Below are 16356 nucleotides of genomic sequence, written 5' to 3'. Positions count from 1 at the left end.
CAAATGTGGCAAGGTTTAAAAAAAAAATCAGAAATACATTAATGTTATTGAAAAATTAAAGCTGGCTCAAATGGTGCCTCAGTACTGTTAAGTCAGTATTTCTCAAAAAGGACAGAGTGTCTTGATATCAAAGATGCTATTGGAATTTGGATGGGGGAATTAAAAGTATGTTAGAAATAAAGGAAATTAGAAAATGTTCCTAAAAGGAATTACTGGACAGAATTTGTTCTCTGCCTATTCAAATTAGAGTGTACTAAAATTTTTCCTACAATAACACAGAGCACTAAGTATAGACAGTGATGTTACTGAAAGGTTGTTAAAAATGCAGATGAAAGGAATGATAAAGCTCTTCACTAGCACATCACAACCACAGCATTCTTTTTTCCCCCTCATTCTGGGGCTTGAACTCAGGGCCTGGGCGCTGTGCCTGAGCTTCTTTGGCTCACGGCTAGCATTCTACCACTTGAGCCACAGCACCACTTCCAACTTTTTCTGAGTATGTAGTACTGAGGCTTCATGCATACTAAGCAAGCACTCTACCACTGAGCCACCTTCCCAGCCCAGGCCACAGCATTCTTAGCAAAGTAGAATCAGTCAGCAGAGGCTCTCTGATTCGGTCCTACCCGGGGCTGTCAGTCATAGAGACAGAAGATTTTGAGAACGCAAGTGTAATTATGTGTCTAAAAGACAAAATACAGACAATGCTTAGATCTGTATTTGGTCCCAATTCATTGCTGTTCAAGGCACTACTCTTTATCTTGAACTCTATGACAGGTTGACTTAAAATGATTTATCAAGTACCCATGGCAGGAATGATTCTTTCTTGGCGCTGTGCTACAGCCTTGTCACTCTATGTCATTTTTAAATACACCCAGCCGGCTTCCCATTGGTTACAACTTCACAGTGCAACAGGCAGTCCTGTTTATGTTTAACGGTCCAGGCATCAGCCTGGTATCACTGCAGTAACTCCAGGGATAATCTCATAGTTGTTGTTGTTGTTGTTGTTTTGTATGGCCTGCCCAGAAGCTCTATTGCCATAAACATTGCTTTCCTGTAAGGAGAATGCCTTAGGGTGGAAAAGGAACACCATTGGAAAGAAAGTATGAATTCAGGAAATGATTCTGGTCCAGCAGAGCTGTGGGTAGTATTTGATAAATTCATCTTTTATACAGCAAGTCCTCTACTTTGGTTTAAAGTATACATCAATTCATCAGCTCTGGGTTGGTGTGAGTGAGTTTAATGCTGCGCATGCATAATGCTGCTACTTGCTTTGGGTCTACGGACCTCACAGAGACTGTTCCAGCTTTCTGGAACATTAGTTAGATGTGCCTGTAGCTCCATGAGCCTTACACGGGGAAGAGGAAGCCAGAAGCTTCTAACCCTTTGCTTCTATGTGGATTTGGACTAAATTAAGCAGTCACTCAGATCCCTCATATAATTCTATCACCCTCCCAGCCCAGATCTGTAAGAGCTGCTGACTGACACTGTGTCAGTGTCAGTGTTAGAGATAGTTTGTAACCTTTCCACATCTTTTTCCTACTGGCCTGTAAACCATCCCAACATTACCAAAGATAAAGTTGCTACTTTGATACTTGCCTATGCCTTCTACCTTGTTAGGGATGAAGATTGCCTTTGTAAAGTCCCACTATATTTAAGAGGCGGGAAGAACCAAGATTAGTGCCCTAGATGTATGATTATAATAATCAAGAATGTGGCTTAGTGGTAGAGCGCTTGCCTAGCATGCATGGAACCCTGGGTTCCATTCCTCAGTACCACATAAGCAAAAAAAAAAAAAAAAAAGCTGGAAGTGGAGCTGTGGCTCAAGTGGGAGAGTGCTAGGCTTGAGCCAAAGAAGCTCAAGGACAGTGCCCAGGCCAAATTCAACCCCAGGGTAGTGTTCAGGCCAAGTTCAGCCCCAGGACTGGCAAGAGGGAGAGAGAGGGGAGAGAAAGAGACAGAGAGAGAGAGAATATGTATCCATGAATCATCCAAAATCTTAGCTTGCAAACACATTTGAAGAAATTTTGTTCCAGAATCAGGACTGATTTTAAATTCTGCTCTCTTGTACAAGCATTGCACAATAACTAACACAAAGCTAGACATACACCATGTTTCTGCTCCAGGCAGCTTCTATTCCCCAAAGTGGATCAATTTTGGAATAGCACATTGCTGAGAAAGTCTTCGCTTGTTTTGCCCATGAGTAGCAATATGAATTGGAAAGGAGTTAAGGGTCACTTGCTAGAAGGTCCCCAGTGTGATGCTGGTTTTCAGGGGACCCTTCTGTAGAACTAACCGAATATTCTTTTCAGTTCTTTCTTTCCTTCCTTCCTTTCTTTTTATTAACTTCTTCTTCCTTCCTTTCCTTCACCTCTCCCTCCCTTTCAGAAATCTCCCCTTCTTCCCTTCCTTCCTCTTTTACTTTCATACCCACCTCTTCAGTAGTTTTTAGCCAGTCAAGAGGTGACATGCATAATTCATGGAACACTTAGGGAAAGGCTCACCTGTGCAGAGAGAAGGTTTTTCCCCACCGTGGTTGAACAGGAAGTTCAATGTTTCTACCAAAATAAATTGAGAGATTAAATGCTAGAAGTTATGCATATGTATTATCACTGTTAATGAATGTATTTGAGGCTCTTGTTCCCTCTTGTCAATCTCATCTCCAAAAGAAACATGCCAGGGGCAGCTTGTTAAATACAAAAAAAAAGATATGAAAAACAGATAGGCACTGGGGAAATGTGCCACGTGAAACAGTTGCAGAGGGGAGACGTAAGAAAATGGATCACCCTAAGAAATTATTCGCAGGAATAGAAAGGTTGAAATTTTGTCCTCATACGCACAAAATTTCTCAGTGCCCTGGGTCTGCTATTCTTCCTACACTGTCATTATTTGTGCGTGGATGAAGGCCATAGAAATTTTTATGAGTTTAAAGTAAGAACATCAAAACCTGTAACTATAAATGTCAGTGGAGGGCTTGTTTTTTCAAGTGCCATATGTCATATTAAACATCACCTATGCTCCATATCATATGAGTAGGCAGATACTATTTTGGAGCCTTAGATACAAAACCCATTTCAGTGACAGATGCATTTCTTCTCAAGAGAAAGAAAGAATCTTTTCAGAAACTTCTGTATCAGCTGATGGATTTGTTTCTGCCAGTGTCACTAAAACCTAGTTCTACATCAGCACATGGGTAGTTTACAAAGACAGTTTGACTTGAGAGAGTTTATACTAATGTATTTTATTTCACACCAGTGGTGTCCTTTATACCAAATAAGAAACTTCATTAAATTTAATCCAAAGCTTGAGCAATGGAAAGGCACATAGATGATGTCGTACATTATAAATATTTTTTGTACTTGCTAGTTTATTTCAAAGGAAATTATTCAGATGACTTAATGATGATGGGTTTTTATTAATGTTTTTGCTCTGAAATTCTAGGCAAGTAGTTACAAAAAAAACAAATTGTCTAGTGTTATCCTTTAATATGTGATGTTTTCTAACCACATTAATACTGAGAAATGCTTCCAAAACTACTCTATGACATTAGCTCCGTTACACATTTATCATGGGAAAAAAAGATGATGGTAAAGCATAGTATTTCCTAAAACTCAGAAGAGAAAATAATTACCTTTAATTGTTATCTGAAGTTGGATTCATCTCCAACTTGAAAAGCAATTTTACACTAATATTTTGTAAATCACTACTAGACACTATTGGAAGAAGGTATTTTGCAACTGTTTCTGACAAACTCTAGCCACATATGTCTTTGTTATATTATGTTTTTACTGAAGTCTTTAGTACCTTTTCCAGATAAATGTTTTTAAATTATTTGTTTGATACCATTATTTTAAAAGAGAAAAGCATGAGGTAAAGGCGTATATACTACATGAAATAGAACATGCATACTTCATGAAATAGAACTACAGGTCTTTTGTATTTGAATGCCCCAGGTTTACCAGTCTGAGTTCTAGATATACGTAGTCTAGGTTCTAGGCAGAGTCAAAGAATAATAAAATGTTTTTCCACTCAAAATTCTTTCTTTATAGAGGAGGGAGTGCAGTAGGTAGAATCAATATAAAATGGTGACAGTAGTATAAGGTCCTAGGAATACACAAGAAATGCTGCAAGGAATAGAGAGAGGCCTGCTAAACTTGAGTCAAGGAGGACTTAGTAGGAGAGTACGAATTGGGTCTTTAAAGATCAGTAAGTTGGGGCTGGGAAGGTGGCTCAGCGGTAGAGCGCTTGCCTTGCATGCCTGAGGCCCTGGATTCGATTCCTGAGCACCACATAAGCAAAAAGAAAAAAGCCAGAAGTGGTGCTGTGGCTCAAGTGGTAGAGCACTAGCCTTGAGCTGAAGAGCTGAGGGACAGCGCCCAGGCCCAGAGTTCAGGCCCATGACTGGACCAAAAACAAAAACAAAAAAAAAAAGATCAGTAAGTTCTTCCAGAGAAAGTAGAGGGAAATGGACTTCCAAGCAGAGGCACCAGAATGTGAAAGCCTAGGAGGCATTGAAGTGGATTCTAGATAGAACCCTGGAAAAGGCTAGAACTGTATTGTGAGGGTCTTGTATTCCTGATGAAATAATTTGGGCTTATTTGATAGTAATATGAATCAAAAGGTTTTGTTTTGTCATTAAAGAGATAAAATGGGGCAAGAGATGGACTAGTGCCTTATCAAAACATGGCATGAACCATGATGATGGAAATCTAGTAACTTGGGAAATTGTGCTTTCTCTGTTTTTCACTTTTCAAAAAGCACCTGCAAAACAGAAGTTATATTGCCTTTACAATAGGAAAAAAACCACTGAGTGTTAAAATTATTTCCCCTAAGTCAAATAGTTTGTAGGTCATAAGAAGAGGAGGATTCAAACTATCTTGTAATTCCGTGTGAGACCCCACTTTGCTTCTGTTGTATTTACCCATTCTCTCTAGTTCTAACAACAGAAGCATCAGAGAGCGAGAGTCACACTCTCCAGACTTTTGTGTGTTCCTTTACTTTCCTCTTTTCTCAAAGAATCAATGCTCAGTACCCCGATTGTGTCTCCAGGAGGGACAATATGCTCTCTCTCCCTGGAACTGACTTTCTTCCAGCTCCTTCTTATCTTGAATGTACATCTGCAGAATAGAGGTCTTCCTTGACCCCCTAAATTAAATCTCTCTCTCTCTCTCTCTCTCTCTCTCACACACACACACACACACACACACACAAATGATTCTTTCCCATAACACTTTGTTCTTTAATGTTACAGTCCTCTCCAAAACTGAAATAAACATTGATTTATGGTCATACTTCTTTTAAAGTCTCCTTCCCCAACTAGAACCCAACAACACAGACTATGGCAACTGGGAATCATGTCTAATGTGGACTATCGGGGGTCATTTCACATTCTTTCCTCACAACTGAAGAGGCAGGAAAGGCTTCCATTTGAGAGTAATGAAACCGGCAGACAGACATTAAGAATCTAGATGCTAGTAAGTAAGAAGCCAACGTGCAGACCGGGGTGGCCTAAAGCCCTGGGCGCATGCTTTCAATGTCGTGATACAAATGAATGGGAATCGGACGCATGATGACACAGAAACAACTGGTTTACCATATTTCACCCACAACGACTGAGTTGAGGGCTGAAATCTGAGAGCAAGCTCCGTGATGAGTAAGAACGAGGGTTCATGATGCTGCAAGTGCTGGAGGGAGGCGGAGGCTGAGAGGTAGAAAACAAAACGTCTACAAATATTGCATCCAGTTTAGAACTTGACTCCAGGTGATGATCCTGGGAATTAGAACAGGAAGCATTTCTTTGCCATCCATTTTGTCCAAATGGAAATGCATGTGGAATCAGGAACATTCTAGAACACACTGGCCTGTTTCATGGTTTGGTCCTTCCTTTTATTAACTAGGAACACAGAATTCAGCCCTTTGGTCCAAAATCATATTACCCCTAGATAGTCAAAGGAAAATTTCTACTCAATATATTAAAAACTGTGGGGATCAGGGTTCTGCTAGAAGAATTTCCTTGGAAAGGCGAATGGATGGTGCACGGTGCTATTCTCCTTAAGATAACCCCTGGTGGATTTAGGAAAGGTTACAGGTGCGCCTCATTTTCTTTTTCTTTTTAGAATGTACCAAGTCCAAAACCATCCTGGAGTCATTCTTTATGAAGCCTATTCTGATTTGATAACAACTCCCCTGTCTTTAATCTGGACTTTACCTAGATTATTCCCAGTCTACGACACTAGTAGAGGTCCCACATTTATTTCGTCTATCATGGAATAGTGTCAAAGTTTCCCTGATGATAGAAAATGGGGATGTGTAGTTCTATAAACATTGGTCTGTAACTAATGATACTTTGCAGTAAGAATGATTTTCAAAAAGTAGAGAAATGACTCACTAAGCAGAGTGCCAGCCTTGAGTGAAGAAGCCAAGCGAAAGCTTGAGCCCCTGAGTTCAAGCCTAGTACTGGCACTAAAGAAGAGTAAAAAAAAAGAGAGTAATTTTTAGTACGAAAACAAATGCTTATATTTAAGTATTCAGATGCTGAGTTGCTAAGAATCTTATATTAGATCATTTTGTTAAATAGTGGCTAATGAAAATAGGAAAGATTCAAAGAACCTGATTTTTCTGTTTTGGTGAATTCCAAGTTTAATTGACACATAAATCATGTTAATACAAACTCCAACTCAAGAAAATAATTTTTAAAGTACCATAATTTTTATATGACCTTGAAGTCCCAGCAATCTATTGCATAACTTTTCAAGAGAAGTCACATGAAGGGAGCCTCATATTTCCTTAAATTTATTAGTGCTCCTTGGTGGTCCAGGCTGCTCAGGCTTTTCTTTCTTTCTTTCTTTCTTTTTTCAAGGTTCCTTTTCAAAGCAATAATCTTACTTAATTGCTTAATGTGTGCTCTCATATACGTCAATTTGAGCTCCTATTTAGAGTAACAATAGGAAATTCATAATGGCAAGAGTAGCAAAACGTGATGGGTGTACCCGTGTCGTGTTTCTACATAATGATGTGAAGATAATGCTTTTATCTGCATGACCACCATATTAGCCACACATCATAAAAAAACCCAAACTTTATAAAAGCAAGGGGTCAAATTCATTAAAAACAATTTTGTACCCTTTGCTGTAGTTAAAAGCATTTATGGTTAATATTATGACATTTTTTTCCTTTTGTTGAAATGATCCTAGATCCATTTTCTAGCCAGGAAAAAATATTTTTCCATGTACAAAGATATAAATCAGAGGCAAGTAGGAAGGAAAGATACTTTATATTCTTTAGTTTTAGTTTTTAAGACAAAATAATTAGACTATACCTTAGAGCTTTTAACTTTAACATGGGAAATGAACTTCTGCGAGTCTATTTTATTTCATTGGTTCTTCACTATAAAAATATAGTATTCCAAATAATTACAAAAAATCGACTTTTATACTTACAAAAGTTAATATGTAGTCTTTGGTTTGTTAAAATGGTTACTAATAAGGTAGGAGGAATTCTTAATCTTTATTATTTTAAAAAAGTCTTCTAAGAAAAACATTTCTAAGTTGCAAGACAATAGAACATATAATTATCAATGATAAAAAGAGTAATCATTACCATTAATGTGTTTTCTAAATTACCCTATTTGTCTCAGAGGAATTATTTAATTTTATAACAAGATTTCCCCAATATTTATAGATTTGGTAATATGTTAACGACTTATACTTTTAGAACTATATTTAAGACCTATCAATAAAGAGTTCTTGAGAGGGTGAGACGAAAAATAAGAACATGCATCTTGATCAGCATTCAGTCCTTTGTTGTTTATATAAACATGAGCTATATTCATTAGTACTGCTGTGATTTTCACAGCTATTTGTCACTATGTGAATGCACATTTTTTCTACCATCAATCTTGGGAAGTACCTTGTCTGTAGGGTTTATTTTTGGTGTAGGACAAATGTCATTGTGATTTGCCATCAGTACTCTCAGAGAACACACAAACGGTGGATTGATTTGTTTCTTTGATCTCCTCTTTGCTTGCTAAATAAATTGCTTTATGTTTAACTTGGGAATATATAAACATGCTATTTTTAAAACTGAAATGGAAAAAAAACAAGTAAATTCCAACCATAGCCTAATGTATATGGTTCAACTCCAGAATAATTATTCCCATTACATTAAGCCTTGCAAATTATTGATAAACTACTCACCACACCACACACACACACACACACACACACACACACACACACTCACACCAATATCTGGAGAAGATACATTACACACTGATAGTCTTCAAAACTATGTTGTGAGCCTGGTGCTAAATATAAGTTAAAATCTTCCTTGCCATGCCTGTAATTTTCTGAAGTCCTAAAGTGCTTGGGATGGCAGTGACAGGAGAGGACTCCACAGAGCGGGAATGCATTTCTCATCAGATCCAGATGCACACTCACATTCCTCCTCAGTCACATTCCCTTCTTCAACGTCTTGCGACTTTCTCAGACAGCTGGATGTGCTGATGGCACTCATCTTGGTCAAGCCTCGTCACAGCCCTGGCTTCAACTCAAATAGTACTTGGAAGGTCCTGATGTCATCTCTCATTATCGTCCTTAGCTGTGTGAGCATCTTAGGAGATGACTAGTTCTCAGGCTTTCAAGTATAACACCCCCACTCCCACATTCAATAACCCAGCAAATTCCATGCAAAGATCTTTGGATGTTCTGCTCTATTTTGAGGCTGGTGTACTAGACTGTATAGATGTTAAGTCTAAAATCTAGCAAAAAAATGTTTCTTGCTTTATGTTTAATTAATCAGTTAACTATTTTAACCTTTGGCATAATTCACAAAAGGATTTGTGGTACACTGAAAGAATATGATTTTAAAATAGGAGGAGAAGGAGCAGAGCACAGTAATCACGGAGGGAAGGATTAAATCTGGAAGAAACCTGAAGTACTCTACAGTGGCCGTCACGGGCTTTGAAGAACTGATTATACACATTGCCAGCTAGTGGCATCCAGCTTGTGCTTAGCTTTTTTTTTTTTTAATTAATACCTAAGTTTCCTCCCCTCTGAACCAGTAAAGAGCGTTGTTACGCGGAAGCTAAATTACTTGACAGATAAGGCAGGGTGTCAACTAGAGTAAGAGCATCCTCAGGTACAGAGGAATGACTGAGCCTCCAGTAAAGCTGTTGGTCCCTTAATCCTGAAGGAATTAATGTAAGAACGGTGTGGCGGCATTTTGTAATTGTCTCTAAGACATACTTCTACTCTAAGGCACGTTTTTTAGCATTTCCTTCACTGTCATTCACCTGTCTATGCTTTTGTAACATGAAAGGAAAGAGGAGACTTGGTGACTCACCAAGTCCACTAGGAACCTGTTGTTTAGAAATAAGAAAATGTCTTGGTAGAACTGTCAGAAACAACGCAATACTAGACTATATTTGGTGTGTATTGCTGCTGTAAGAATCTACTACAGACTTCAAATAAGATTTGTTATCTTAGTCTCTAGGTCAGAGAGTAACATGAGGCCCACATGTTAAAATACAAGTCAGCAGAGACTCATTCCTCCCAAGAACCTGCAGGCGGCAAGCCAACTGCCTCTCCTTTTCCAGTTTTGTCTTCTGGTTTCTGTCTTCTTTCCTCCACCCTCAAAGCCAGCAATGGTGGCATGAAGTAGATTTGGTCTTGTATTACGTTTAAGTCATCTCTTGGGGAGGAGTTAGTCTCTTTGACTTTGATTCTATGAAGGGCATTCTAAGGAGATGAGAGATAGAACACCAGACCAGTAACTACCTATTCAACGTGCCCAAGGAGGGATTCATGTGTAGAGATACTATATTTAAGCATTCAGCACTACAGTTTTGAGAAGTCATTTGTGGTTGGGGTGGGCCTGTCCAGAGCTGACACAATATTGGGAGAACTGACTAGAGGAGAAGGGAGGATGAAGGTAGCTCATGATGCTGGAAGGGCGGGCTGTGGTCGCAGCACTGAATTGATGTATGGTGTTGCCCAGCTGGCTTCCAGTTCAATTCTAGCAGTGTTGTCTGTGTATCCCGAGAAACACAGTGTCACACAGTGTTGAGTGTGAATAATGAAGTATGACATGAATATTTGGGAACATCAGTGCTTTACATGTGGGTAACAGTGAACATGTTAGACACCGGTTAAAGGTTTTCAAAGGCAGAATGTGAGAAGGCAGTGTGTTTTTAAAATGCATGCTTCCCTGGACCATGAGTTGTCCACTTGCCATTCTACCCATGTACTTCTGCCAGGGTTCTAATGGAGTACATGATTTCCATTCCAGTAACTCTGAGCCTGTGTGAAAAGGGATGGAAAGCCAGTCAGGAGAGGAGTGTGGACTTTGCCACAAGGGTTTGGTTCCTTTTTCTTTTTTCTGCCAATCCTCTAAAGCCAGGTTATCATCTGTTGAAATAAAATGAGAAGAGAGCCTTCGGAATTGGGATGCTGACATCAGAACAAGGCTGAGGGTACACAGCCAGAGCTGGGGTGGAAGGGCCGAAGATAACGGGAAAGAATGACTGGAGCCTGGGAGATCTCGCCAGCAGCCAGTCCTGGTTCTAGTTGCCAGCATCGGGTTCCTGGCTCCCGGGCTGAGATGATGCCCTGCTGGAGACTGGAATCGAGGCCCTGGAGCTGAACTGTGTGGGGTGCGACCTCAACTGGTCCTGGTATAAAGTTCACCCCTAATGTCTAATCAACATATTTCTTCACATAGGCCTTGAAAAATGACCTAGACCTCAAAATAGATGTTTGTGTGTGAAAGTGAAATCATGATTTGTCAGTAACGTATTTTAATTAAAGAGACACCATAAACCCTGACGGCTGACTCAGGGGAAATGTTAACCTATCAACACCTTAATCTCCTGGCAGGAAACTATCTGTCCCTCCTAATCTTCTGATCATTTAGGGGTGCTATGTGGTAATTTTTAAAAGACTTTAAGAGACAGTCTGAGGTATTTATATAACATGCTCGTTTTTTTAAATCAAGTTATGAAAGTATTTCTTTGAAGTTACTCAGTAGTCAAGTTTCTCAGCCAAACAGAACATCACTCTAACTTTAAAGCTGAGATCATGCAGAATACTTAATTAAATGTGGATCCTATTGGCCTGAAATTGTCAGAATTATTGACATTTTTAACATTGCATTTCTGATTTATGTCCCTGTCATCAAGATGTCTGACTCTGTTTCCGTAAATGTCAGCGATGCTCTTTCCTTCATTCCTGTGATAGCCGGGTCTCTGAAGGGGACCACTGTCTACAATTACCTTTGGATTTTGTCCAAATCTCAGTTCCCTCTGCCCTCGTGGCATGTGTTAATTTGACATCCCAAATTCCTGAAAAGCAACCAGCACAATTTGAAACCAGGTTGCTATCCAAACCAAATTGTATTTTTAATGATTTGATTGGAAAGTACAAAGAATGACTTTCAACTAAAGCTTCTTACCGTGAATACAAACGTTTAATAAAGCAAGGCAGGCATGCGGTACTTAACCTGCCCTCCCAGCTTCAGAGAGAAATATATTCAGGAAAGGAATTAATCACACATGAAATCCCAGCCGGGGCCTGCTTGTGCAATCTGTCAAGGAGGTTTAAATATGCTGGGACCTCTCTTTAGCTGAACCTTAGTCAGACTTCCTAGCTCCCAGAGTCTCCTAGGATATTTAATGACAATACAAGAAGAAAAATAGCAACCTGAAATCAGTACTGAAGCCATCATAACAAGAGAACCCAAGACACCGAGGCTCATTACAAGATCGCAGTCATTACAGTCTTGCCCTAGCGAGTAAAAGCTAAAATTAAGTATATGATGATATGCAAAAGGGGTGACATTTTTGTCATGTGAATAACGATTTAGGGGTTCCCACTTCCCAAAGTTTGAGCGCTTCCACTCTGGATGTTATATAGCTAAAAAGGAGTTAGGGTTGAGGCAGGAAACAAATCCAACAAGGTTTATTACACATTAGTGTTGGTTCCAGATCAATCGAGAATGTCAGTTGTGTTCTGCAGATGGGTCTGAGCATTGCTGGGGGCGCGGGCTGTTCAGTGGGATATGCGCACAGCATTCCATCGCTCACTCAGTGTGATCTTGCAAAGAAATTATACAGATTTTTTTCCCTCCTCTTAATACTTTAGGAGTAAGCTCCCCTAGCTTTGCGTCTGAACAGATGTGGAGCTGTTTGGTGGAATTAATAAGGTGATATATCATGGGCAGTCAGTGTTTTTCACCACTGTAGATAACTTGTCAGACTGCGGAGAAAAACGTTCACCGACTTACTAGAACATGAAATTTAAATCTCTGATCCAGATAATTTTAGATGCTTTGATTTCATTATAGAAATTCCTCAACTACTTGTGGATAAAACAAATGCTAAGATCGTATTGAGTTTCACCAAGCTGAATTAGCAGAAAACAAAGATAAAATGCCTTTCTATTTAAGAACATGATGATGTTTTAATTGTTATAGCATTTGGCATGCCTAATGTATACAATCCTTGACATTCAGATAATAACAAAAGAAAGTTGTTTGGGATTTTTCTTTTATTTCTTAGTGTCCGCTTTCCTCTCTGCTGTTTCTTCAACCCCTGTGCCGGCCCTGGCCTTTGCCTCTCCTCCCACCTCTTCATCCTTCTGTAAAGAAAACCCTACACAGTGAAGGGGGTGCATGTAAAAATACCTCATTTCTATATAGATGGGCCAAGGCTGCCTGTTACCTAGCTGTGATACACAGACCACCATCGTTGTGACAGCTGATGTCCGTGCCTCTGGCTGAAACAAAGGTTTACATATTACACAAGCAATTTAACTGTTTTCTAAACAGGATTGCCAAGACAGTGGGAACTGGCAGCCCACACTGGGTTTGGGGTTTGGGAGATGTGGATTAGAAGTGACTGTTGATTATGAACCTTTTTATTTGTCTTCTATCAACTCCAAGCACCCTAGTAACCCAGGAAAGAATGTCTCACAACACTTCAACTTGTCTTCCTAGCTTCCCAAGATCACATACACAAATCACTTCACAAAAGTGGTGTTAAGACTCTTGCACACAGATAACCACACAATCGGTAGAACAAGACAATTGTTCGTAAATTGTCCTTAAAGAGTTCCACACAGAGAAATGTTTTATAATCCTTTTTTGTGTAGTAGGCAAGGAAAGGAAAGGGAAAGAAAAAGAAAGAAACAAAGAAAAGAAATGAGGTTGGTTGGGCAAAGATTACCCAGAAGCAAGAAAGAAACTCTTTTGGAGTCTCAGTTGAAACACAATAAAGAACATAATTAACTTCACAATTCTTTGTGTTTTTCATTTGACTGCAGGGAGGAGATGAAAGAGGACTGTTAAGCCTTGCATTCCATCCCAATTACAAGAAAAATGGAAAGCTGTACGTGTCTTACACCACCAACCAAGAGCGCTGGGCCATGGGGCCGCACGACCACATCCTCCGAGTTGTGGAGTACACGGTCTCCAGGTATGGCTGAAAGGCCCTGAGCAGACAGATGTGTGACTGGTGTTGCTCTTCATCTCCTCACATCCTCTTTGTTTCCAAATGACAACTCCCTAGCCATCAGGCCGTAGCAATGAAAGGAAAACTGCCACCTTGTGTGTATGTTTTTAAGAAGAAAAGAACAATGATGGCCTTTGACCCCTTTCCTCTGGTATCTCCCGAGTTAAATGCTACTTCTAGAGTATAGAAATGAGCAGACTTTTACGGGCTCCATTCCAAGTATAGGTTTCTTATTTCTGGGCTGGATTTGGTTTTCCTGTGTGCGTGCTGCTCTCCGGTGGCTTTGCCTGTGTCTTTAATGGTCACGCTGTCTTTCCTTTCCCCCAATGTAGGAAGAATCCCCACCAAGTGGATTTGAGGACAGCCCGGGTGTTTCTGGAAGTTGCAGAGCTCCACCGCAAGCACCTGGGAGGACAGCTGCTCTTTGGTCCCGATGGCTTCCTGTACGTCATCCTCGGGGACGGGATGATCACACTGGACGACATGGAAGAGATGGATGGGTTAAGGTAAGGGACACTGCGGATGGGTGCCTGGTGTCCGAGAGCATGCTGGCAGGGCCAGGAGAAGGGGGCTGAGCCAGGGAGCCACAAACCCACATGGCATCACATCACCTGGCTTACGTATCTGGCAGTTGTTGTCCCGTGTCCATATTTGCAGAGCGCAGGGGAGTTCAACCTCAGGCCGAGGCGCTGCTCCTCTCCTGGTCACGAAAGGAGGGGCTGCAGTGCCCCCTGTGCCGGGCCTCTGCTGCCCTGAGCCACGCGCCTGCTTCCTGGGGGCACCTGCTGCTCAGCACCTCCCATGATCCTTCACTTCCCTTTGCATAAAACTCATGGGCTGACAAAAATGGAAGAGGACAGATGTAGGAAAAGAAAAAAAAAAAAAGCAGTGTGTTAATGGTGCCACCGTCCGTGGCCAGCTCCAAGCCGAGGCTGGGCACAGTGGAACAGTTGTGTCTCAGATAAGGGAATGGTTCTTCACTGCCTTGCGGCTTCACCACACAGCGGCCAAACTTAAAGCACTCACGCCTCCCCCCCCCCCCCATCTCTCAGCGACTTCACAGGCTCCGTGCTGAGACTGGATGTGGACACAGACCTGTGCAACGTGCCTTACGCTATCCCTCGGAGCAACCCCCACTTCAACAGCACCAATCAGCCCCCAGAAGTGTTTGCGCATGGGCTCCACGACCCAGGCAGGTGAGATGGTGACCCGCTCTGAAGGACCAGCAGGTACTGCCAGGAGAAAGAGGGTGTGGGGTTGCTGGGCAGACGAGCTGAGGGCCAGTGTGTGCCTCTAAAATCAGACCACGCCATGGGCTGGGCAGGTGTGGGGTCGCTGGGCAGACGAGCTGAGGGCCAGTGTGTGTGCCTCTAAAATCAGACCGCGCCATGGGCTGGGCAGGTGTGGGGTCGCTGGGCAGACAAGCTGAGGGCCAGTGTGTGTGCCTCTAAAATCAGACCGCGCCATGGGCTGGGCAGGTACTCGCCCCCTTTCTTCTATGACTGTGTAAGTCATTGACAACGCAGATTAGACCAAAAATAAATAAATAAAAGAATAAGTTATAGAGAAAAACAATGACTTCAAATTGGAGGAGATTACTGCCCGGTACAAATTGCTGGATAGGTGTAATGACTAACATCATCACTCCTTTGCAGAGATAATGAACCTTTGGACCTCTTTCCTTAAGCCTTTCTAAATATTATTTTACTTACTGTGCTAGTCTGTTTTGTGCTACTGTAACAGAAATAAACACTATGGACCGGGTAACTAATAAAGGGGAGAAATTTATGTGGTCATGGTTCTGGAGGCCAGGAGTCCAAGTGTCTCAGCTTCAAGTCTTTTGAAAGATTCTTGCTAGTTCTTCCCAAGGCAGAAGGTGAGAGGGAAGGAGAAGGAGAGAGAGAGAGAGAGAGAGAGAGAGAGAGAGAGAGAGAGAGAGAGCGCCCAAACCATCCTTTCCTTGGGATCTCACAGTGGCCTATGGGCACCAATCCCTTTCTAAGGGCAGAGTCCTCATGACCCATTTGACCCTTAACCATTCCACCTCTTGACATTGTTTGCTGCAATCGGGATTAAGTTGCCAACACGTGAACTTTGCAAGACACATTCATACCACAGCCCTTATATAATAACTCTGCTGTCAGGAGGCTGTCAAGACTGGATAAAAAAAAAATCTAGAGACAAAGCACAAGGTGGGGTGTCTGACACCTGGAAGTTCTTATTACACAGCTTCACTTAATATACGATGATGTAGTGTTAACGGTTTACTTCGGAAAAATTACAAATACTAAAGGAATTCAGGCCGGCTGCTTGCTCTACTATAAAGAAAGGAGAAGTTAAAAGGATGTGGAGTGAGAAAGTTTGGATATATTATTTTTAAAATACCATGAAGTATAATATAGAAATTCTCTGATGAAAGCTTCACCCCACCTGTGGTGTATTATTCATGCAAAAGATACCAGGCCACATTCATTCATTTATTAGCGCAGTTATTCTTGCTATTTAATGTTTATTGAGTGTTCGCTATGTGCAAGGTGAATGTTTCTCAGCCTTCTTATTTTTTTATAATCCTTCATGCCCTTCATCTCCCTTCCATCAAAGCCCAAATCCACAGTTCATTTCCCTTTTGGCATCTCAGCAGATCTTAAAATCTGTTCGACGGGGAATACTGACGGTGCGCTCAGGATGTGGAGGAAACTGTCACATTCCATTCCCACAGCTCACAGCTCACGGACACCCTCACAAAGCAGCACTTTGATGCTGGGCGGTTCGAGTCACCACGACCCTGCTTGGGGCCTTCTTGTAACCTCCCTGGGGGTCCTGAGCCTCAAGTGCAAAAATATAGGAAAAGGCAT

General features: G+C 41.2%; 1 protein-coding gene across 1 annotated transcript in view; it reads left to right on the top strand.

Annotated features, from left to right (window-relative positions):
• The window catches only part of Hhip (hedgehog interacting protein), a 94149-nt gene that overhangs the window by 52571 nt on the left and 25222 nt on the right, over positions 1 to 16356 (top strand). The window contains exons 8-10 of the mRNA XM_013029499.1: positions 13314 to 13465; positions 13834 to 14007; positions 14554 to 14697. Of these exons, the coding sequence (XP_012884953.1) occupies positions 13314 to 13465; positions 13834 to 14007; positions 14554 to 14697 (470 nt within the window). The remainder of the gene's footprint in view (positions 1 to 13313; positions 13466 to 13833; positions 14008 to 14553; positions 14698 to 16356) is intronic.

This window comes from Dipodomys ordii, unplaced genomic scaffold (assembly GCF_000151885.1).
Source record: "Dipodomys ordii isolate 6190 unplaced genomic scaffold, Dord_2.0 Scaffold119, whole genome shotgun sequence".
In the NCBI taxonomy this organism is placed as follows: Eukaryota; Metazoa; Chordata; class Mammalia; order Rodentia; family Heteromyidae; genus Dipodomys; species Dipodomys ordii.
Note: the sequence above shows the minus strand (reverse complement) of the source record. Positions and strands in the feature narration are given on the sequence as shown.